The 25,642-nt window shown below is 33.5% G+C and overlaps 1 protein-coding gene across 1 annotated transcript; it reads right to left on the bottom strand.

Moving 5' to 3' along the window:
- Positions 1 to 13,589: 13,589 nt before the first annotated feature.
- On the bottom strand, positions 13,590 to 14,423 carry LOC149175566 (berberine bridge enzyme-like B). The gene has a single exon (XM_089421170.1). It carries the CDS (start codon positions 14,421 to 14,423, stop codon positions 13,644 to 13,646), a length of 780 nt encoding a protein of 259 aa, XP_089277296.1. The 3' UTR covers positions 13,590 to 13,643.
- Between the last annotated feature and the right edge of the window lie 11,219 nt (positions 14,424 to 25,642).

Raw genomic sequence — 25,642 nt, 5'->3', positions numbered from 1 at the left:
GCAAGTGTCCATACGGATTGGGATGTGACCGTGAGAGTTTGTGAGGAACTGGATTATCTTGTAATCTCTTGTTTGATAATAAAAATTTGCCAATGACTATGTTTGGTGGACGTAGCCCAGAATGGTTGGGTGAACCACGTAAAACTCTCCTGTGTCTCTTTTGTGATGTGTTTTATCTGTTGTTGCTTGTTTTTTAATTTAGCTGCGCACTGATTACTCCAACAATATACAGATCCCAAATGGAATCAGCTTTGGGATGGGAGCTTCTCAGCTGATTCTTTACATAATTTACAGAAAAGGAAAGCCTGAGGGAGAATTAAGTCAAAACCTGCTGCACATGGATGCGAATTCTTGATCAGAAGACTGGTTTCTCACAAAGTGGTCTCTCGGAAAGTCTTCATTAATTTATAAAATATTGGCTCTGTCGTAAAGTATTCATTTAGTAACAAACTTATTACAGTGTAATTTCAATTGGGTTATGATTTACAGTGTAAATTCAATTGGGTTATGCAAGCCAATTACATTCCCACCGCATTGTTCTGTAATACAGACTGACACAATCAAATTCTGAACATTCTGAACGCCCATGACTTCTGAAGGCTTGTAGCCGTGGTCTGGAAATGATCAGGTTGATTGTAATTATAAAGTCCAGTACGAAGTGACTACATTTTATTGAATCGATTCTGATCGAGTGAAAGCAGGAACGGATGCTCAGTGACCAAATTTGGTTCACAGTTGGAAGGAATATGCATCGATCTATACTTTTAGGTTAATAATTTTCTCTGTTTCTTCTGCAATTATTGTTTTTCTATTTGCTGTGACTGCAAAATAGATAAGTTATTTCTGTGGAGAGCTCTGCTGCCAATCCGTGTATTGTATCAGTTAAATGGAGAAGTTATTTATGTGTAGATCTCTGCTAAATTATCAACTGGTTGTAATTTAATTGTTAAATGTTTTTGTTTTTTTATAAATTATTTTGCCCCCAATGCTGTTGGGTAGTGCTGTTGGGTAGTGTATGTTTACTGCTAGATAATGTACTTGTTTAAGTGGATATATACAGTTCTATTGAATTAATGAGCCTATAAATTGGGAAATATGTATCATCAAATTAATTAAGGAGCCTATAAATTGAGAAATATGTATCACTAAATTATTCATTTGCAGATCTGTGGGCAGTGATCACTCGTTGTACTTTAATTGTTAAATGCTTATACTATTTTTCGAAATATCATTAAGTCAATTATATTTAAAATTGGTAGAGATTTTTCCGAAGTATTAAATTCTAGTAAAAATTATAAAATTTTAAGGATTTTTTTTCCTTTCAAAAAATAAGTTTTAATGATATAATTTAAATATGAAATTTAAAAAAAATATTTACCATTTAAAAAAATATTTTAAATAATTAAAATTAAAGGGTTTCTTTTTATCTAGTTCACACAAAGTATAATCTCGACACATGCTTATTGTTAAATAAATTTAGATAACATCACTTCAAACCTTCTTTTTATGTCCAATGTCTCATTGTTTTCATTGAATTTCAGATTTGACGTTTTGTTGTCTATGTTATTAGATTGTACTTAGCTATTTTCCCACTATGCAATTCTAATAAATTTGGTACATTTTATTCGTCATTATTTTTGAACCTTTATAAGAGAAAAATAAACGAGACTAAATTTTAGTTGAAATTTTAAATATAATGATCACTCAGTTCAATTTTTTGAAATTTAAAACAAATAAAAATAAACAATATCTTAATTATTTTAAGATATATACTTTGTAATCTTTTCAGTGTTGAATTTTATCTGGACAAATTATTTTCTCATTAAATGGAATTCAAATTTGATAACTATGCTTTATACATAGAAAGATTGTAAAAATGTCAATGGCATATCCAATATCCTTAAATGATTGTATCCCAATCCACTCTGAATTGTTCTCGGGGCGCTATTTTCCATATTTTTGTTTATCAGAACAATGAATTATTGTATCCCAATCCACTCTGAATTGTTCTCGGGGCACTATTTTCCATATTTTTGTTTATCAGAACAATGAATTAGATTCAATTTGATAAATGGAATGGTAATATAAGTGTTCATATTTCCGTATTTATTTTCCTTGGACGGTGAGGAAAGGACGCATAAATGGATGCTTATATGCAATTATTGTTTTAGTATTTCAGTATATCCGCTATATTTTTGTTATAGAATAAGTTGTGTTTTCGCTTTCAATCTTGCTTGCTCCGATGATTTTAAACTATGTTTTAAACTATTTGATTAAATGGTCATCTAATCAAAATGATAAAAATAAAATAAAATGGACTATCTTTCTTTATTTATTTATTGATATGTATGGCAAGTTTGTATAGGGATCTTTTTAAATATTTTTTTTATTTATCTTTTGCACACTATTTTTTCAAGATATAAGCAATTTTGAATTAAATGTTTTTAATTTAAATAAAATTATTGTTATTTATTCATATATGATATGCATACTGCAAATTCAATTTCATTTCCTTCATCATATTAATTTTTTTATTTTCTTTATTTGTGTGATGTTCTTATCATTTTTTTTATTAGCCCAAAGTTTTCCATGGCTTCTTTAACATTAAAATATTTGTCTTAAGATCTTTTAGGATTGAAATGAACCACCAAAATTTATTTTGGGGTGTGTCACCTCTCTATTCATTTATTGTTTAACATTAAAACTTTTCTCCTAAAAGATCTTTTAGGATTGAAATGAACCACCCAAATTTATTTTTGGATGTGACTATTCATTTATATTCACTCAAGTCAAAACTGTGAAAACTAACATTGTTTTAGATTTGTAATTAATTATTTATATAATTTCTAATAGTTAAAAAATGATTTATATTTAGACTATTTTTGTTTATATATATATATATATATATATATATACTTAAAAAATTATATTTTTAAATTAAATTAAACTAATATTGTCATATAGATTACCGGATATGATTTTGAGAATAATAACAAAAAAATAAATGGATTATGTTCATTATCCTTTTCATATGTATGACAAGTTTGTGTATGGATACTCTCAAATGTTTGCTTTTATTTATCTTTTTCACATTATTTCTTTAGATATAAGCATTTTTGAATTAAATATTTTTTATTTAAATAAAGTTATTCTTATTTATTTATATATGATATGATATGCATACTCCAAATCCAATATCTTTTTCTTTATCACTCAATTTTTTTTATTCAATTTATCTGTGTCATTCTTATCATTTCTTGATTAGGGCAAGGTTGTTGATGACTTATTTATCATTAAAGCATTTGTCTTGACACCTTTTCAAGATTGAAATGAACCGGCCAAATTTATTTTTCGGTTATTCTTCATTATTAATTTATTGTTTATTCACTGCAATGAAATCTATTTGTGAAAACTAACGTGGTTTTAGATTTGCAATTGTACGCTAGTTGTTAAAATGGGTTGAGATAGAACTTGCACTGCCACTAAGTTCTTACAAGGTCTGCTAAATGTTGATAACATTGATTACATACTCAAAATTCAAAATTTAATTATTTGTTTATGTAATTAAAATTTTTAATATAATATATATATATATATATATATATATATATATATATATATATATATATATATATATATATATATATATATATATATTATTTAGATTGTAAATAATGGTAGTTCTTTTATATATAGAGAGGGATAAAGAGATAGATAGAAGGAGAAGTGAGAGCAAAGTGAGAGAGGGACAAGTTGGGGGTAGGGAAAATAGAACACACATGAGATATGTGAAGTGATAGAGAGAGCACGGAGGGAGAGGGAAAGAAGAGTGAGAGCAAGAGAGGAAAAGGTAGAGAGAGAGAGAGAGATGGGAGGAGATTGAGAGAGCAAGGGATGAAACTGTGAGGGAGGTGGTGGTAGGAAGAAACTCCACTCTCCACTCCATCTTGGGGAAACTCTCAGTCGAGGTTCAAGTCATGAAAGTCATATTTTTCTCGCCACACGGATCACTGAATTTATGAACAAATTGCGATGGGAGGTTTTATTGGCCATTAAAGACAAGGCACTGGTGTCTTCGCTGATAGAAATGAGTGTTTTGAGAGAGGAGTTTCTCTTAAGGAGAGTTGAGGTGAATTCTAGTGGATCCTCAGTGGCAAGCACTTCCACCTCGATTACGTAGTTGTTTTGGTATACATAAGCGTATAAGAGATGTGTGAAGAGGTGTGTTGATGGAGGATGGAGGCGAGTAAGTGACTGTGAAGTATGGCCAATATGCGACTTTTATCCCACCATTATTTCTACCATTTTTTGGATAGGACAAGGAGGAATAGATGAGTGAAAATGTGATAAAGAGCAAAATGATCAGGTGATTCTTTTGGGATTGAGCCATGGTTTGTGAAAACCATTATGTGTGGTATTATGAATAGGTTGAAACTATCAAAAATATCACCAGATGTTCACCTCAAATTGGGCCACAAATTGTCACACAAAGAATGTATTATAAGTTTAGATCTGTACTAGATCTTCCACTTTCTCCCGTAAGAGCAAAGGTCTATCATGATCAACCCTAGAAAGAAAACCAAAGAGTAAGCCTTGTTGATTAAACATTGGCCAACTAACCTAATAATTGAGATAGGAAAATAATGTTGTGTTAAACTAATTTTGATTGTAGATTTACAAAATATTATAGAATTTGACAAATATGAATAAGGTTAAATAAATTATTATTTATTCAAGTCCCACTAGCACAACCAGTTGAGGATGTGATCCAAACTTAAATAAGAATGAATCAAATTACAGGTATAACCATAAATACATAGATGTAATGGAAATAACACTTCAATTCATCAATATCAAAGACTTAAATATCCTTACAAACAAAATGGAAATAAACTAGCTTGGGTGATGGTATCTTATCTCTTAGAAGAGATGTGGTAGCTACATGCCTATGAAATATGTTACAAAGAGGCTCAAGGGCCTATTTATTATTAAACAACAAGGAAAAACCTTAAAAAACTAAAACCTTAACCCCAGGATATGGAACGCCAAGAGTTTGTGGGTCTCGTTTGGGTTAGTTGGGCAACCAACTTCCCATGGTCGTAACCTAGTAATATTATCTTTGTTTGGCACGTATGATACCTTGTTGGAAATAACTATTTGAATATTAGAGGATTTCTGGCAGGCCCCCGCCAATAGCTATGGGCCTATTGCAGACCTAGAAAAACATGTCGTTTAGGGGGGCAAAACTGCTTCTGAAGTTCACAACACGAAAAACTCCTAAAAATGGTAAACAGTGTAATAAACAATGAAACAAATGAAATCAACCAGAGGTCTAGGTGGAATAGGCAAGTGGCCACCAATATCCTCTTGGATCAAGATGGGCCTTGTCAGCAAGGTGACCTAGGATCAAACCTCACAGGGGGTGGTTGTGCCCCGTGCTAGGGGAGGAGACACACTAAAAAATCTAGTTAGTTAAGGGCTAGTATGGCCCAGCCCAGGTGCAATCCCTGAGTGAATTTGATGGCTTAGATGCCCTTGTGTTGCGGCTCCTCAAGCCATAGATCAAGCTTGGAGGATCACATACAACTTGACAAAAAAAAATTATTATTCATATTATTTAAACAGTGGAAAAATATACCATAAATTAGAATAAATTTTATATAATATTTAATATGTTGGCAATGGTACAATGAGTGTTCCTTTAGAACTGGCTCTTGCATGAGATAAATTTGAAGGAATTTAGTCTTGTATATAAAAGAAATTTGGTTTCCTAGAAGCTCCCACATTAAAGAGAAATTGGGTGGAAGATTGTATAGCAGCAAGGGAAGATAATAAAGTGAATCAAACTCTTTTACCACATCACACAATTTTTTGTATCCCCTTTGTTTGTGTCAGTTTCTTTTAATTTCTTGGTTAGGGAAAGGTTTTCCATCACTTATTTAACATTAAAACATTTGCCTTGAGATATTTTTAGGATTGAAATGAACCACCCAAATTTATATTTGGGTTCCTTGTGTGTCACCTTGTCTGTCTCTATTTGTTTATTGTTTGTCCACTGCAGTCAAATTTGTTTGTGAAAACTAATGTTGTTTTAGATTTCCAATTGTATTATAGCTATTAAAATGGGTTGGGACAGAACTTGCAACATCACTAAGTTCTTACAAGGTCTGCTAAATACTAAAAACATTGAAGTTTGTATTGTATATCAAAGATGGTTTCTCAATATGCAATATTAGCATAAAGGATGTTTCTTTCTTGAGTTCATTTAATTTATTATTCTCTTCTATTCTACAATTGAGTTGCATTTTCCCATTGAATGACTAGCGTCCAATATTTATTGTTTTAGTTAATCTATTTTCTCTGCAAATCATTTTTTTTAAATGTTTCTGTACTTACGAAAATTTGGTTCCTTTGTTACAAGATGATTTAGTTCAGTGATAAAGATCATCATTCCTTGACTATTTCATCTACTTGCAGTTTTGGCAAGGTATTTTGAAAATAACAAAATGCTTACATATCCAAGAGAATTTTACTTAAGAAACCAATATAAAAACTAATTAGTACATAAAATAGCATTTGATATCATTTTCACAACCTAAATTCGAAGAAATTTTACATTACACAAAACCTTAATTGTTAACTTCAGAATGGACTGTTTGAATATACAATTTCATTTTGAAGCTTGGTATAATTTTGGCACATGATGGGAACATAGTGATGTACTCGATGTCCAATGCTCAACATATGTAGGTTGGTATGAATCAAAATTGGATATTACATAAAACACATAGATGTTTCTGTCAACCTAAATAAAGCATATGGAGACATTTCTATTTGGAAAGTCAGATTTAAGAAAGGGATTGAGAATACAAGCCTATTTTAGCACATTCTAATGATGGCCACATCAAAATTTTAGTCCAAATTGGATTCTCATTTACTCAATTCATCGACAATCTATTTGGAGAAATCTTGACAACTAATAAGAATAGAATATGAGGAGAACACTGTCATTTCCTCCACTAACTCCAAACCGAAGTGATAACCCATGATCTTCCTTAAGGTTTGGGAAGAGGTATAGAGTGAGAGGTATAGTTTGCTTCAAATGATAAAAATTATGTGTAGATAACACATACCTCATGGAGTTCCAAGTACCTTATGTTCATACAATGATTTAGTTATGTTCTTTTGTGCGTGGATAACATTGAAAGAGTGCAAATAATAAATAGAGGTTGTGCATATCACAGAGTGATGGATAGAGGATTGTTGATCCCACTTGTTTCCTTTACAGGGGCAGATCCAATGTATAGAGTCAGAGGTATGGTTTGCTTCAAATGATAAAAATTATGTGTAGATAGCACATAGCTCATGAAGTTCCAAGTACCTTATGTTAATACAATGATTTAGTTATGTTCTTTTGTGTGTGGAGAGCATTGAAAGAGTGGAGATAATAATCAGATGTTGCGCATATCACAAAGTAATGGATAGAGGATTGTTGAGCTCACTTGTTTTCTTTACAGGGGCAAATCCAATGTATGTATATATATATATATATATATATCTTATATTTTTTATAAAGTGTTTGTATGTATGTTGCCACGTAGTCAGTTAATTTAAGTGTTGATTCATCTGTTGTAGAATTCTATGATACTTATTTATGCATTTCATTTTCATTTGCTGAGGGAGAGAGGCTTTTACTGCTTATGTTTGGCATAACTGACTGATCCAGGATGGATCTTGATTGAGACTAGTCATGTTGGCTATGTAATGTTTGAGACCAAGATGGTCATAAATAGAAACAGTTGTCGACATGCTCATAATTGTACAGTCTCAAATTCTCATGAGATGAGCTCCAATTCGAAGAGCTCATCGTGTTGATTCTGGTGGTATGTTCGGTTTCGAAAATGGCCTCCATATGAGGGAGAAAATGCACTCTGAAGTTTTTCCCCAACAGGTAAAAAAGGGGCCACAACAGGGCAAGTGAGGAAGAAAATACACTCTAAAGTTTTTCCCAACAGGTAAAAAAATGGCCACAACAGGGCAAGTGGAAGTCTCTAAGCAAGACATGTGGCAGTGAAACACTAGGACGTGTGGCGATCATAATCAAATTCAACTCATCAGTAGGTCAAACTCCAAGATCGAGCTCGAACCCACGACCTCCATCATCGCATTACAAAATCTTACCATCATACTATGGCTTTTTTTTATTTACATTGGAGCACAAGTCTTATTTGAAGTTTTGTTCTATTGCTAATGGGGATAAGGGTTTGCAAAGCCCCGAAAACTTGAAAGCCCCACCAAACCCGCGGACAATGTTATCAACGCTCCAAACTCATGGATAGCAGAAACTCAACACACAATCGATATAGTGGAGTATGTCTAAAATTTGGTACGTCCATCCGTTCATTGTATTTGGCATTCCGGAGTTGGTTAGAAGCGCTCCAAATATCGCGGGAGTCTCCACCCAACTCGGCGCGGAGAAATATTATGACAACGCCATATTCCAAAGTCAAATCGTATATCATGAATATTCTGCAATGAGCTATGTCAAACTTCGGTTATATTTGATATATGCCATGGGTCGGAGTAATATTCCACTGTCAATGTTTTCCAACCCGTCAAGGGGAGTTACATAACTATCGGAGTTCATACGCTCATATTACAAGGTTACATTTACTAGCAATTGTCCCAAAAGGTACAAAGAGAGGCCGATAGGATTATCAAATTGGAATTGTTGAATTTTTCTAGAAGAGATGTTGGTTCAAGCCTAACGGATGAGCAATTTGAGCTGGCTAAGGGCTTTCTGAATGTTTTTTATTATGGTAAAATTATATTGACAATTCATTGGTTTTACTTTCAAAAGCTTGAAGGAATTTGAAGAGCAGGTATAGAATTGCTTTGTGGGATTTGATCCCAAAATCATTGATTTGTAAATACATACTCAATGAAATGTTAATTGGTTCAAACCTTGCACAAATGTTTGATATAAGAAAATAAGCTGAAAAAGTTGAAAGGCTTAATTGGTTTGTGGAAAACCTTGTTTTCTTGGACTGGATCATTGTGCAATTACTTTTCTTTAGATGTTTTGTTTATATCTATATTACAAGGAACACATTGAATGTCTTATTTCATTTTAGAGTAAGTTTATTACCCAAAATCAAGAAACCTCTATAGATGGCCAAGCATATACGAAGCTTGCTAGTGACCAAGGCAATAACCACCATGACTATCCCCTACCAATGTATTTCATTGAAAACCATAATTGTATATTGCATTTAGAAAGTCAAAACATAATATCAGAAAACATGTTGATATATTTCTATTAAAAAGTTAATTCCATTAGAAACCATGATATTATTATTATATTTTCTAAAGAATAATATACATATATAGAATGATACTACTTTGAAAACCATAATTGTATATTGCGATTAGAAAGTCAAAATATAATATTCAAAACCATGCTAAATATGACATTACAAACCTTAAATGTCAAAGGGAGAACTTAGAAGTTGGAAATTAAATGACCACAGCCATTCCAAAGACCATGTCTATAGAGACGTTAAAAAACCATGGTCAATGCCAAATTAGGAGGCCGGAAGGCAAAAACAAAAATAAGAAAATACCAAATCATTGCTAACATTACATGTAGCAAGAATAATAGAAGCACTTCTTCCCCATGGATGCCTTCCTGATTGTGATCTCACTCTCGCCTGAAGACGACCATCTAAACATGAACACGCACGCTCGCCTAAAGACAACCATGCCGAAAGACAACCATCTAAACATGAACACACACGCTTGAAAGGAGGAACAACACACTGGACACTATTCAGATCAGCTAATGAAGTGAAGCAGTGATATATTGGAAAGTCTCAAAGATGCCGACTTGAACAACGTTTCATGAAGGACAACATAAAATCGATATCGCAACTCATTCATTTCATTATCCCAACTGATTCATCTCATGATAAAATGAGAAAATCTGAACATCTTTTAACAAATATAACACCTCAATTGGAGGAGAAAGGAGCCGTTGGCATTGTCACTATATCCAGGAATACTGAAACCATGATCGAAGACACAAAAGAATGATCAAATAGAACACATGCCAACTTATAAGACAAAACACATCATAGACTCTCTAGCTCATGATGATGAAGGCAGATGGAAATCAGTGCAAAAGGCCACCCCAAATGGTCATGATCGAAGCCAAGAAGTAGAAAAACCCATTCATAGATACAACAATAACATGCACGCCAAGAGCTATGACAGTCCAATGATCTTACAGGTTTAAAGCATGGGAAAATCAACCCGCAGGAAGCCACAAGTAACTTCACAATAAAATATAAAATATAAAAGCCTGCATGCCGCCTTCTTCATTTAAGAGAAAGGGTGAGCAAGATATTCAGACATCTCTCTAAATCATAAAAGGCAACCCTTACAAAACCTGCATGCCACCTTAGTAGACATTCATGATATGTGTTGATTCATATACATTCATTATATGTCTTGACTCATAGAAGGCGACCCAGACGAGTTGGAGAGGATGAAATCACCTCTATAGTTACTGTAGTGCAATAAATGGCAAGGAAGACATTTAGACATATCCGCTGATTAGAAGCAGATATGCAATCAAGAAATGATTCACGCTCCCCTGGAAAAATGACGAAATGAAGAGCTCATCTTGCTCAGAAACCTATCTTGAAGATGCAAACATAGCATGGAGCCAATTGCCAATTTAGAGAATTGAAGACCATGTCCAAAGATCCATGTAGATATCTTCGAACACGCTCGCTTGAGAAGAACTCATCTTGCTCAGAAACCCATCTTGAAGATGCAAAAGAAAAAATGACATGCTTGAATTTACCACAATTCTTCACCTCCAACCGCATCAAAGCTTTCTGTAGATCTATTAACATGTCAGCCCACTACAACAATTACAACCGAAAATCATTCCATTCAAAGGAACACAGTGGTAACTATACCCTCTATCTTCTGAATACTGGAGTAGGCTTCATTAGAAATTAATATTTACCCAAAGATGTAGAAATCAATATTTCCCCCAAATATGTGAATTGTATGAATTCAAGGTTTCTACAACAAAACCAGAAATACTCCAAAAACAATACAGTTAGCCGTGTAGCCCAACTTTATCCATGGCCACAACAGATGGGTAAATGATTTATTTTGTAGAGCAAAGAAAACTCAGCGAGAATGGAGCAAACCCTACATCAACAATACAAGGCCGTACTAATCAGGTATCACTCCAGATAATAAGGTCGTTTGATTGGGAGATGATTGGTTTGTCACGTGTGCAGAATTGCGAGAGTGTCAACAACAATCTCTAGTACAAGATTTAACCCATGTAGCTAAAGAACCAATCAAGACCATAGAAGTGTTGCAATGCAGAACAAAACTCGGAGGTGAAAAGAAGGCAACTCAACTGATATTGGGAAAAGTAGTCAAAGTTCAATGCATGCTTGCCAGATGCGATGCGCGGCGAGGGACAATGAATCAGTAACATAAATAATATAGCCAGATGTCAAAAATATATATTTTACTGCCAGATGTCAAACAGAAAAGCATATAACAAATGTCAATCAAAGAATGAAAAAATTGATGACTATGTTCATTCATAGGAAGGCCTATCAGCCTAATTAAATTAAATAATTTGAAAATTAAAAATCAATTTTAATTTTCTTTTCCAATGATTTAATAACAAATTTTATAAAGTTTTAAATATAATCATCAGAGAAAAAAATATTTATAGACACTAAAATTAAAAATATATATATAATATCAACAAATATGTATACTATTAATTAATATTGCGAACAATCAATTAATACTTACAATCGTTTATTATAGATTTCAATACTTTCAATACTGTCAAGTATTCAAGTGACCAATGTAAAGAACGAAACAGACTGACTGGTTTATTTAATAGGTTAAAAAAAAATTAACCGTTTTCTTTTGGGGGCATAAAGGCACTTAAGCAGTCGTGACTCGTAAGCACAAGGTAACTTTCATAGAATTTATGCAATTTTCAACCATGGAAAAAAGTTCAGCATCAATCAATGTGTTTTTGATTGTGGATTCAAGTGACATGAATAAAGAACAAAAGCTAATATTTTATTTTAAATTTAAATCTATGTTTTAACTTTTAATAATTATTTGAAAGTATATTTTAATTATTTATTGGTTAATATAATTTTGGTTTTTATTTTTTTTCAAATGAATTTTAAATTTTTTTAAATTTATACTCAAAGATTTATATCAAAGAAGAATATTAATATTATTTTTAAATTTTATAAGGCAATTAAGCAACTTTTTAAAGGTTTGAAAGATCAGTGAAATTCATTCTACTATCAAGGCATTCACCAAATTCCCCGCTCTTATGGTAAATTTTACTTTGTCTAAACCAATCATTCTATCTAAACCCTTCTTAAAGAACACCCATCATAATCACCTCAACAATTATGTGATTATTAAATGCTCTAAGAACACTAAACATCATATTGTCTTGATTACACTAAAACCATGACATATGCTCCTCATTATTTGACTTATATTTTTAGAGAAACCTTATACATAGAAAAACATCCTAACAACTTTAATTGTGAATATATAAATTTAGTCAATCTCAGAAGTATATTATTCACTGTCTTCACCCTTAAATTAATAATTTATCAATTTATTATATTCTTTTATTTCGTCTTTAGGATTTTCTAATTCCATTAATTTCCATCTTATTCTTATGTATTTATATCATTATTTTCATATTTAATTATGTCTCTTTATTTTTCTTATTTCTATTATCAAGTCTTTTACCTAAATATTATTAATCATCTTTCATTTCATATATTACTTTTATCTATCTAACTATACTAACCAGCCACACTATATATTACACTTTTTATTAATAAAATCTTAATATCATCCTCTTTTGAATAAAATTTAGATTTCATATATTACTTTTATCTATCTAACTATACTAACCAGCCACACTGTATATTACACTTTTTATTAATAAAATCTTAATATCAACCTCTTTTGAATAAAATTTAGATGGTCCAAATCTAATCACATTTTGGAAAATATCTAAAAATTGTTCCACCTACCACACCGAAATCCATTCCGGCCACAAGATCATCAAACGCAACAAATTACTATCTTCCTCTTTTGAATAGGATTTACATGGTCCAAATCTAACTACATTTTGGGAAATATCTAAAGGTTGTCCTACCTACCACGCCGGAATCCATTCCGGCAACAACATCATCAAACCCAACAAATGGCCACAACACAATCAAAGCCAACAAATGAGAGCCAAACACTCTCTTGAAAAGAGCGGTAGTCAATATGATATATATTAATATATAATTATCCATTATGAAAGAGAGCAGTAGTCAATATGATATATATTAATATATAACTATCCATTACCTTTCATAAATATTTTATTAGAAGCCCATAAGCGTTTAGATTAGCACGGTCGATATTCAGACCCACTACGCGCCGAGTCGTCTTGGCTCTCACTTTTTGACAGGAATGCTCTGAGAATTTCTGGAAATAATGTTAGGATCAATGGTACTCTTTACCTTCACAAGTCTATCATAGTTATTCACGAAATATTTCTCACCCTATAACCTCCCTTCTTCAACGGTGGCCGTCCCATTGGGAGCTACACCCAAATCAAGATCCAGATAGTTCACATAAGCTGCTCTGGGAGAGTTGGAAACATAAGGAGCCATATACTGGTATAACCTTCGAATCCAAGCAATTGACTCTGCATCTTCGCTCGGATCATTCCACGTGATTTGATACTGTATCGAGTGCAAATTCCCTGCTCGATGAGGGAACGGTATCGCAGAGGGCGGTATTTGATCCATTATACCCCCAAGAGGATCGAGAAGAACATAAGAATTTCCAGGCAGCTCTTCCAGGAATTTCCATGCTCCATGCCATGCTGATGGCGGAATAGGGCTTTTGACGAAATCCAATTTCCCTTTGAAGTAACCTTTGTTGGAATTGTATCTGTTGCATAACTCGGCCCTGTTTGTGTATGCAGTGTAGGATATGGAGCCTATCCAGCTCGTCTCTTTACAGTCGCTGCTGACCATGCCCATTTCCGGAAAGCTCTTATTCACTATGTCGAGGAGTTCATGGAGGGGTCCCAGATACATTCCATTGAAGGTTAGCTGAACATCCGTCTGCCCCCCTTTTAATTGGGTACCCGATACAGATCCTCCTCCAATGCGGGCGTGATCAACTCCCATTGGTGTACCAGCTTCGTCACTGTGTCTCGCTCCGTCCTGTCCACGTTGAAGACCGTGACGACAGATGGACTCTGACAAGCTTGATTCTCCATGAAACTCTCTCAAACTCCAACTAAAATTAAGTATCCGCAGAACCGCCTTCATGAATATCCATGAATACACGACGAGTATGACCGCTCGCTTTCAGAACTCTGCGGTTATGCCCGCTCTATTCCCGACGACACGTGTAAGCCTGAGAAACAAAGGGACGATGAAAGTCCCTTTCAAAGGAAAGTCTATCGGCCTAATTATAATCGTCTTATCCAATCACGGATGGCAGACCGTCGGTCTTTGGTTATAACACATATACCATAGTTATCAAATATATGCCATGCAGAACCCAAACATATCATCTACTGGTTCAACTGAGCTTATGTTTATCCGATGGTTACAACTATATCATATCTGATTACACGAGATCTTGTCATCATCGGGTCTTTGTTATACAATTGGTGGTATATGGTTGCACTAGAGCAGAGTGCTAAGTGCAAACTTTGGTTTTATAACCGAAATATTCCATGGAGATTCGTATATTCGCCAAACTCATCGGCAACGGTTATATGCGATGACACAAGGTATGCAATATAAATTGCATTATGGTTTTGTGCCATGATATGTGGAGTCGTATTTATTAACGACGATTCAAAAGTTTCAACCATATTATATGGTATGTGTTGTTAGAACCATATTTTAATATGGTGCGGATTTGTTGTTATATCTTCTTGCAAACTTTGGAAATGCTCCAAATATCACATGACACGGATGCATTTCAACGATTACTATCTTTGCAATGTTGTTGCAATGAAATCTAAAGTTAGAGTTTCAAAACATTATAAATGTATTTCCAATGCATTAGAGCGAGGTAGAAGTGGATTGTGAGCTAGCTTTGGAGCAAACATTGAGATTGGCATTTTGAGGTCTTACGAAAGCAAAATTGAGAATTTTTAAAATCAAAATAGGGGTTTTGAGGTGCTCCGGACACACGGGAAGAATCAATTTATTATTTACAGCAGTTGACACTTGCAGAATAGTAGCCATTGATGCCTTACAACACATTCTAGAATGGCGAAGTTGATGTAAGAGATTTTTTGAAGCCAATATATTGCTTGCTAATATCAAGTTGAGTACGAGGACCGTTGCTTCTTAGTCCTCCTTATAAAGGCACAATCACCTCTTTGTAGAATTGAGTCAGTTCAGGGGTGAGAGTTCTTTGTAGGACGAAAATTCCTGGAGGGAAACATTGCCACTCCGGCATCAACTTGACTCAAAAGAGACAAAGATTAATGGTGTACTCACTTTCCATGCGAGATCAATAAAGCGGCCTCACCTTTGACCAAGGCCCGGAGACCTATCCCACAAGGGGTGAACTCCGTCATCAACTAGTTGTTTCTCTTGCTTTATTGACTTTTATATGCTTTGAATATTTTCCATCTTTAAGTTCATTAAAATTCGATTATTCGTATCTTGATAAATTATGAACTAAAGACATAATTCTAAAATATTTCAAAGTGTCAGAGGACGATCACACATTTTTAGATCATCCTTTTTAATTAGAGCACATGTTCTAACCAGATTGCAAGGATGAGTACACGCATGAAGAAAAGTTGGATGCAAGAATTGGAGGAATTCAATCAATAATATTGGCACGAGAATGTTGCATTATGGCGCACGGTGAAATAATTGTAAGAAGAAAAATAAAGACTGCAAGTGAGGATTGAAGTCATGTAGAGAAATAAATAGAGGGGAAGTCTCTCAGAACAAAGTCCATCCATAATTGGAGACAATGAAGCATATCCACTTCATCAGTCGGATGAAGAAAGCTCATATACATCTATGTCTCCAAAAGCATAGTCAGTGGAAGAAGCGATTGGTACCTTTTCCTCACCTTCTGATGAACTTCCTTATGTACTAGCATCTCAGGAAATTGCTTCAAGCACAGAGAAGGAAGAGGTTTCAAGCAAACTCGAGATTAGAGCTTTCAAAAACATACAAAAGGAATTGGTATGAATTTGATGAATAGAATGGGATATCAGTAAGGTAAAGGTCTCAGCAAGCATCGCTAAGGTAGGCTCCAGCCAATATCTATTCAGGAAAGACATCAATATGAAGGATTGGGATTTGACCAATCAACATGTGACTACTGTGGGAAGAAAAGTCACATAGAAAATCGGTGTTGGTCATTAAATCCTAAGTAAATGCCAAAAAAACTATAGGATGGTAAAGGTCAACAAACGGGTCATTCTAACAATGTTCCGAAGGTGAGCCTTTCAATCAAAATTTTGTTATTAAGTTTATTAAACAGATTTATCCATGTACTTTTTGTGGAAGTAACAACAATTGTGTAGCTAAATGTTATAAGCATAAGGTTTACAACAAGAAGGTGCATGCTACAAGCAGTATTTCCCGAAAGGATGATGTGACTCTACAGGTACAGAAAATTCTGGGAAATACTTTAGTAAAGTCAGGTAAGGACTCAACACCGTCAAAATAGAGCTTAGAGAAATTGAGCAAGAAGATGATCATTGCAAACCTAGGAGAGAGATTTTGTTCACAGTGTAAGCTGAAAGGACATTCAGATAACATATGTTCAATGCTACCACATGAATCGATAGTAGCCCAATTAGGCCAAGGGGAAGCAACGAGAACTAGCAAGGAAGAATGTAAGTCTCCAGAAAATTTGCTTACTTAGAATTGGGCAGATTCCATGCCTTACATGTAAATTATGTGTCTGTGATTTTTCATCACATCAGTAAGTCTAATTGAGTCTATAATAAGGTCTAGACAGTTTATGTACTGATGAATGCTGTAATAAATTTCTTATAGTAATAAAATTTTGGCGGACCAAAAGTCTTTTAGTTGGGAGGAATGATCCATGATGGATCTTGAGTGAGTCTAGTCATGTTGGCTATGTAATGTTTGAGACCAAGATGGTCATAAATAGCAACAGTTCCTGACATGCATAGAATTTTACAGTCTCAGATGCTCATGAGACCAACACCAAGTAAAACAGCTCATCGCGCTAATTTTGGGGGTATGTTCGATTTCGAAAATGGCCTCCATATGAGGGAGCAAATTCACTCTGAAGTTTTCCCCAACAGGTAAAAAAGGGGCCAGAGCAGGCCAAGTGGAAGTCTCTCAGCAAGACACGTGGCAGTCAAACAACATGACACGTATTGGTCATAGTCAAAGTAAGCTTAGCAGTAGGTCAACCTCCAATATTGGGCTTGAACCTATGACCTCCATCATCGAATTACAAAATTTTATCATCGGGCTATGGCTTTGTTATATTTCCAATGGCGCACAAGTTTTATTTAAAGTTTTGTTATAATGCTAATGGGGGTAAGGGTTGGTGGAGCCCCGCCAACTTAGAGGCCCTGCCAAACCCATGGACAATGTTATCAATGCTCCAAACTCATAGATAGTAGAAACTCATTACGCAGTCAATATGGCAGATTATGTCTAAAATTTGGTTTATATGTTTGTCGGTTCGTTGTGTTTGGCATTCTAGAGTTGGTTAGGAGTGCTACAAACATTGCGGGAATCTCCATCAAACCTCATGGGGGAGGTGTTTGTGTTCTTTGTTAGGGGAGAAGACATGTTAAAAAATCATGTTAGCTAAGGGCTGGTGTGGCCGAGGTCGGGTGCAATCCTTGAGTAATTTTGACGGCTTAGATGTGTTGAGAATTCAATAAGGCGGTAAGTATGTTAATTCTCTTAACTTAATAAGTGTTTGTGATACCTTTTTGTTTATTATCTTTTTTCCTTATTATTATAGTGTGAGATACATCAAAAAACTACTAAAAAAATAAGAACAATGACACAGTATATAGGTTGCAAGCCAGGGAAAAAACCCCTCCTCTTGAGGGGAAAACCCTTAAATATCTTCTCTTCTTATAGATTCTTCAATTGATGAATATCAGGACCTAGTGAATCAGACAAATACCCTCCAAGATCAAGATAAATTTGGCCTCCTGTTGAAATGACTTCAACCTCCCATTGTATATCCGAAATTTTATCTCCCGACAACTCCTCCAACAGCTACTTTTCCTCTTAGAGACTTCGATCTCCCTTGAATAACCTTCTCTTCGCTTCGCTTGCCTTTCCTTGTGACTTAGGGCTAATGAGATGCAATAAGTGACCTTTGCTTTCCTTCCCTTCTCTCTTCCCTTCAATATCGAACTAGAGATAATCGTAGTGTAGAAACGCTAACTTCAACTTTTAGAAGAGAGAGAGAACTAGCCCAAGCACATTGACTTGTTCGACTTCCTCTTCCTACCCTTCTTCTTCAACCATTATTCTTCCTCATCTTCGCATAGAATGAGTTGAGTGAGTGCGTGTAATGGAGGATGAGTTCCTCTCTCTATATAGACTCTTCCAAGGGTGGACGTTGTTCTTCATGTAGGCCGACTTGACAACTCCTTAGGCCGACTCGATCTTGGAGGTATTTCGACACTTTAAAGACAAAATACATTTTTATTTACATGATATAATATGCCCATAGTGTATTCAACATATGAAAATGACTCTTTATCCTAGGAAATACCTTAGAAGCATGAAACCCATTCTCCAATTATAATTTCTTTTCATTTTATTATTTACAAGAATACATTTCATACTTATTAAGGCCGAACCTAGTTACACATTCTTCAACAAGATGCCCCTAGGTTGTGGCTCCTCAAGCCACAGATCAAGGTTGGAGGATCAGAAACAAGTTGACAAAAATAAAAATAAAAAAATTATTCTTCATATTTTTTAAACATTGGAAAAATCTATCATAACTTAGAATAAATTTTATATAATCTTTAATCTTTTGGCAATGGTACAATGAGTGCTCCTTTAGAACTAGCGCTTGCATGAGCTAAATTTGAAGGAATTTAGGCTTGTATTTAAAAGAAATTTGATTTCCCAAAAACTAACACATTAAAGAACAATTTGGTGGAAGACTGTATGGCTGCAAGAGAAGATAGTAAAGCGAATCAATCTATTTTTGCTCATCACACAAATTTTTGTATTCCCTTTGTTTGTGTTAGTTTCTTATCATTTCTTGATTAGGGAAAGGTTGTCCATCACTTCTTTAACATTAAAACATTTGTCCTAAGATATTTTTAGGATTGAAATGAACCACCCAAATTTATATTTGGGTTCCTTTTGTGTCACCTTGTCTATCTCTATTCGTTTATTGTTTATCCACTCTAGTCAAATTTGTTTGTGAAACTAATGTTGTTTTAGATTTTCAATTTTATATTAAAATGGGCTAGAATAGAACTTGCACTGTCACTAAGTTCTTACAAGGTATGCTAAATGTTAATAACATTGAAGTTTGTAATGTATACCAGAGATGGTTTTTCAATATGCAATATTGACATAAAGGATGTTTCTTGCATGAGTTAATTTAATTTATTAGTCTCTTCTATTCCACAATTGAGCTTCATTTTCCCATTGAACGACTAGCATCCAAAATTTGTTGTTTTAGTTAATCTCATCTCTGCAAATCGTTTTTTTTAAATGTAGCTGTACTTACAAAAATTTGGTGCCTCTTATACAAGTTGATTTAGTTAAGTGATAAAGATCGACGTTCCTTGACTATTTCATCTACTTGTAGTTATGGAAATATCTTTTGGAAACAACACAATGCTGACAGATCCAAGAGAATTTTACTTAAGAAATCAATATAAAAACTAATTAGTATAGAAAATAACATTTGATATCATCTTCAAAGCCAAAATTCGAAGACATTTTACATTACACAAAATCTTAATTGTCAACTTGAGAATGGATTGTTTGAATATACAATTGCATTTTGAAGCTGGGTATAATTTTGGCACATGAGGGGAATATAGTGATGCAATTGATTTCTAATGCTCAACATATGTAGGTTGGTATGAATCAAAATTTAATAGTACATAAAACACACATATGTTTCTGCCAGCCTCAACAAAGCATATGGAGACATTTCTATTTGAAAAGTCAGAGTTAAGAAAGGTATTAAGAATAGAAGCTTATTTTAGAATCTAATGTTGGCCACATCAAATTTTTAGTCCAATTTGGATTCTCATTTACTCAATTCATAGACAATCTATTTGGAGAAATCTTGACAGCTAATAAGAACATAATATGAGGAGAACATTGTCATTTCCTCCACTAATTTCAAACTGAAATGATAACGCATGATCTTTATTAGGGTTTGGGTTGAGATATAGAGCCAGAAGTATAGTTTTCTTCAAATGATAAAAATTAAGTGTAGAGAGTGTAGAGCTCTTGGAGTTCCAAGTACCTCATGTTCATACAATGATTTAGTTATGTTCTGCTGTGTGTGGAGAGCATTGAAAGAGTGCAGATAATAGTCAGAGGTTGTGCATATGACAAAGTGATGGATAGAGGATTGTTGAGCTCACTTGTTTTCTTTACAGGGGGAAATTGTGTGTGTGTGCGTGTGTATATATATATATATATATATGACAAAGCAATGGATAGAGGATTATATATATATGACCGATATTGTTTATACATTGTTTGTATGTATGTTGCCAACATTGTGAGTTAATTTATGCATTGATTCATTTGTTGTAGAATTCTATGATGCTTCTTTATGCAATTAAATTTCATTTGCTAAGGGAGAGAGGCTTTTACTACTTATGGTTGGAATAACCAACTTACCCAAATCTCAAAATATGATGCAAGTCCATCTCTCTAGAAAATAACAAGTGCTTCAAAGCCTTAACCTCCACTATGAAGACACTCAGAAGGTTGCAAATAACTACTTGAAGCAAGGCATAACACATTATATTGTGTTAATGGACAAAGAGTGTTGCTTCTTAAGGCTCACTGCATTTCATGGTGCCTTGGTTAGCTTGCTACATGACTGTGGGGGCTTCTCATCATGGTGAAGAAAAGGTAATTTCCAGGCAAAGGGTTGTTTCCTTTAACTATTAAGATGATCAACATCTATATCAATCTATATACAAGGTATTTTATATAATTAAAAAAGGTGATTTGTAATGAAAACCCCTACAAGTTGAGTATCTTGTAGTCTAAAAATCAGAATTGTTATAGATTAGTACAGAATTTCTATCATCGGTTAAACATTGGCGGTCTAGTTGGCCCATGCACTCAGAATAGTTCAAAAAGAAACAAACATATTTTTTGCTATCAATATAATCTCGGCCAATGGGGTTGGGGAAATAGAACAATTATCATTATCATGAAAACTACACTTTATACAATTAAGCATTCATATGCATAGAATTTCATGTGTTTTGTTTTGAATGGATTTTCTCAAGTGACATTATGGGTTCCTTAAAAATACAAAGAACAATTCAAACTGAAGATGAAAAGGATTTTCATCACTAACATACTGGCAGTTGCTATTAAAAATCCTCCAGAGTACATATCATTCGATATCATCATCATAGCCAAAAAATGAAGACATCTTACATTACGCAAAACCTTAACTATCAACTTAAGAATGAATTGTTTGAATATACAATTTCATTTTGAAGTCAGGTATTATTTTGGCACTTGATGGCAACAGAGTGATGCAGTCGATGTCCAATGCTCAACCTATTTAGGTTGTTATGAATCAAAATTGAATAGTACATAATACACATAGATGTTTCTATCGACCTCAAAAAATCTTATGGAGACATTTGTATTTGCAAAGCTAGAGTTAAGAAAGGGATTAAGTATACAAGCTTATTTTAGTGCATTACAATGTTGGCCACATCAACATTTTAGTCCAAATTGATTCTCATGTACTCAATTCATCAACAATATGTTTGGAGAAATCTTGACAGTTAAGAAGAACAAAATATGAGGACAACACTGTCATTTCCTCAACCTGTTTCAAAACAAATTAATAACCCATGATCCTCATTAGGGTTTGGGCAGAGATATAGAGACAAAGGTATAATTTTATTCAAATGACAGAACTTATGTGTAAAGAGCAAAAAGCTCATGATTTCCATGTACCGTACATTCATAAAATGATTAATTTTTGTTCTGCTATGTGTGGAGAGCATTGAAATAGTGAAGATAGCAACCAGAGGTTCTGCATATGATAGAGCGATGGATAGAGGATTATTAAGATCACTTGTTTCCTTTATAGAGGTAGATCTAATATATATATATATATATAGATAGATAGATAGATATATATTGTTTATACAATGTTTGTATATATGTTTCCATGCAGTGAGTTAATTTAGGTGTTGATTCATTTGTTTCAAAAGTCTATGATACTTCTATATGCATTTAAATTTCATTTGGTGAGTGAGAGTTGCTTTATATGCTTATATTTGGCATAATCGACTTACCAAAATATCGACATTTGATGCACGACCATCTCTATAGAAAATAACAAGTGATTCAAAGGCATAACCTTTACTGTGAAGACATTAAGAAGGTTGCAGTTGACTACTTCAAGTGAGGAAAAACATATGATCTTGTGTTAATGGACAAAGAGTGTTTCTTCTCAAGTCTCACTGCATTGCATGGTGCCTAGCCTAACTTGCTACAGGATTTTGGGGGCTTCTTAGAATGGTGAAGAAAAGGCTAATTTTGAAGCAAAAGTTTACTTCCTTTAACTATTAAGATGATCAACATGTATATTAGTGTATATACAGGGTATTTTATATAATTAAAAAAGGTGAGTTGCAATGACAACCCCTATAAGTTGAGTATCTTGGAGTCTAAAAATAAAAATTGTTCTAGATCTTGGTACCTAGTCAAGAGTAGCTGTTGGTCTTTTTAGACGTTGGAGGCTCTGCTCTATCTATTTAACTTGCTAAGCTGGATCTGTTTCTTCAACTTGTCCTGACGATGAACCACGCTGGTTGGTTCGAAACGCGTCGACAAATGGTTTCTCATGTGATTTTCGCCGAAAAATCTCTCTCAAACTTGTTCTAGATCTATATAAATTTTCCATCACCAGTTTAACACTAATGGTCTAAAAAAATGTGTGCGACCAACTAGCCCATGCACTCACAATAGTTCAAAAGGGAACTAACATAAGTTTTTTTGGCGAGAGGATCCAGCCCAATGTAGGCGGTGGGGAAATAGAATAATTATCATTATCATGAAAAACGAAACTGTATACAGTTAAGAATTCAAACGCGTAGAATTTGTTGTGTTGTTTTTTGAATGTATTTTCTCTAGTGACATCATCGGTGTGTTGAAAATATAAAGAAACATTAAAAATAAAGATGAAAAGGATTATCATCACAAACAGACTGGTGATTGTTATTAAAAATCCATCGAGATTCATATTTGACATAAATTCAATTCCCTGGTGATATGGTAGCCATTATGCATGATAAGCTACAATGACAAACCCTACAAGTTTTAGAAGGATGCATGCAGTAACTATTACCCAATGTTATGTTTTCTCCCTAGATGAGAAGTAATTGTGGCCGAAGACGCAATAGTGGAGAGGGCCCCATCCATCTCTGTGAGCTAGAGGGCTCCATATTGGCTGGGAAATCCATATATTAGCTTGATAAGAGGACTCGTTTCATATTGCATACCTACTTCATCACTTTTTTTTTGGTCTTTGCCTCATTTGTGCGTTGACAAGAATCCTAAGAAGAATTTGTGCAGTTGGTGTTCTAAGATCATTGTATGATATAGTTTTATGAGCATCAAGGATATTTTTTATGATATAATTTTATGAGAAACAAAGTGTATTTTTTATGTGGCATTTCTTGAAGCTCAAAGGATTCTGAGAGTTGTATTGCCCATTTTACATACCCAATAGAACAAGAGAATTAACTTCTAGAGTTGATACAAATCCTTGTGTCTAAAAATGGTTTCAAAACATAGTTGGTTACAATGATGAAGGTTTATTAGGTTGATTAGCCATATCATGAGCTTTATCAACTTCTTTCTAGCAAAGAAACTCAGGTAAAAGTTGATAATCATGTGTGTAATTTCTATGGACACCACAAATAGAGAAGTATGATTTGTGCCTAATTTCCATGGATACCACAAATGGAGCAAGGTTGATTTGTGCAAAGTTGTTCTTTCCCTGTTTTGGTTGGAGATTATTACCTTAACCCCAATTTGTAGTTTTTTAGTTGTCCCTAATTTTATTGTTAGGTTGTTGCTTTTAGTTCTCTCCAGTCCTTTGGATTTGATTTACTCATTTATTTTCCATTCCCTTACTCTTCTGTTTATTATTAATATTCTAATTGGTGGGGTTGGGTACATTCTATTGAGCATACACCAATTCTTGAACATGAGGTTTTAGATATACATTCCTTTAGACTTACTAACTATAATTCCCAATACGTCTATGATGAACATATAAGGATTTAGGACCATCTCCTCCTCTTCAAATTTAGTATGCAAAAGTGAATTTGAATTTTGGGATTTGTCTTTTTAAAGAAAGCTTCTATTTTGTTTTTCTTTGTACATACTCATACAAACTATAATTGATAAGTTGCCTATGTCATTGTGCATTACCTTCATATCTCCCGGGAATATAACATATGAAACAAAATTGCATAAAAAAATTACTTATTTAACTATAATTGATAAGCTGTCTATGTCATTGTGCATTACCTTCATATCTCTGGGGAATATAACATATGAAACAAAATTGCATAAAAAAAATTACTTATTTTTTCTATGTTATTTTTTCTATGTCATTGTTTCCTATGCTACTGCCTTATGGTGTTCCCTTTGCAACATGTGGTAAAATTTCTAGTTATTTAAATTTGTGAATTGTTATGAATTTTAAGGTGATTTAATGAAACAAAAATCATTAAGAAAAAAAAAGATAGTTAAAAAGTTAATTTTTAAAAATAAAATTAAAAATAAAGACAATTATCATGTAAAAATAATTTGAAATATAATAACAAATTATTGTTTAAAAAACATTAATGAGTGAAATTAAAGTTGACTGAAACTATCACAATCATATAAATTAAATGGTTGATGAATTCCAATAGATATTAAAACAATTATTTCATTATACTTTCACATTACCGAAATTAGATTATAATTTTATTTTAAATTTTATTATTACTAATTAAAAAATTTTAATATATGACTTAAATATGTATACATCTAAAAAACAATTTAACAAAATTATTAACCATGTAGATTTAGTAGTTTAACTAATAGATGAAATAACACTTTTGTAATCATTTTTCTCACCAATTTTGTTCAAATTTTTAAAATCGTAAGTTTAAGTTATTTAATCTACAAAGACTGACTGCCTTAAGGGTTTTCCAGGGCACTAATCACATTTATTCATTTAAAAGTGTATTTAAAATAACAAGGAATCACAATCTTATCACATGTCTAGCCTCATGTTTTTAATTAAT

The sequence above is a fragment of the Pinus tabuliformis genome, chromosome 4_1 (assembly GCF_031772625.1).
Source record: "Pinus tabuliformis cultivar Carrire ecotype Pingquan chromosome 4_1, CPIR1, whole genome shotgun sequence".
In the NCBI taxonomy this organism is placed as follows: Eukaryota; Viridiplantae; Streptophyta; class Pinopsida; order Pinales; family Pinaceae; genus Pinus; species Pinus tabuliformis.
The sequence above is the reverse complement of the archived record's forward strand: the minus strand, read 5'-3'. Positions and strand labels throughout refer to the sequence as shown.

Coding starts and splice junctions, on each gene's coding strand:
- LOC149175566 (XM_089421170.1), bottom strand. CDS start 14,423: ATGAAGGCGGTTCTGCGGATACTTAATTTTAGTTGGAGTTTGAGAGAG.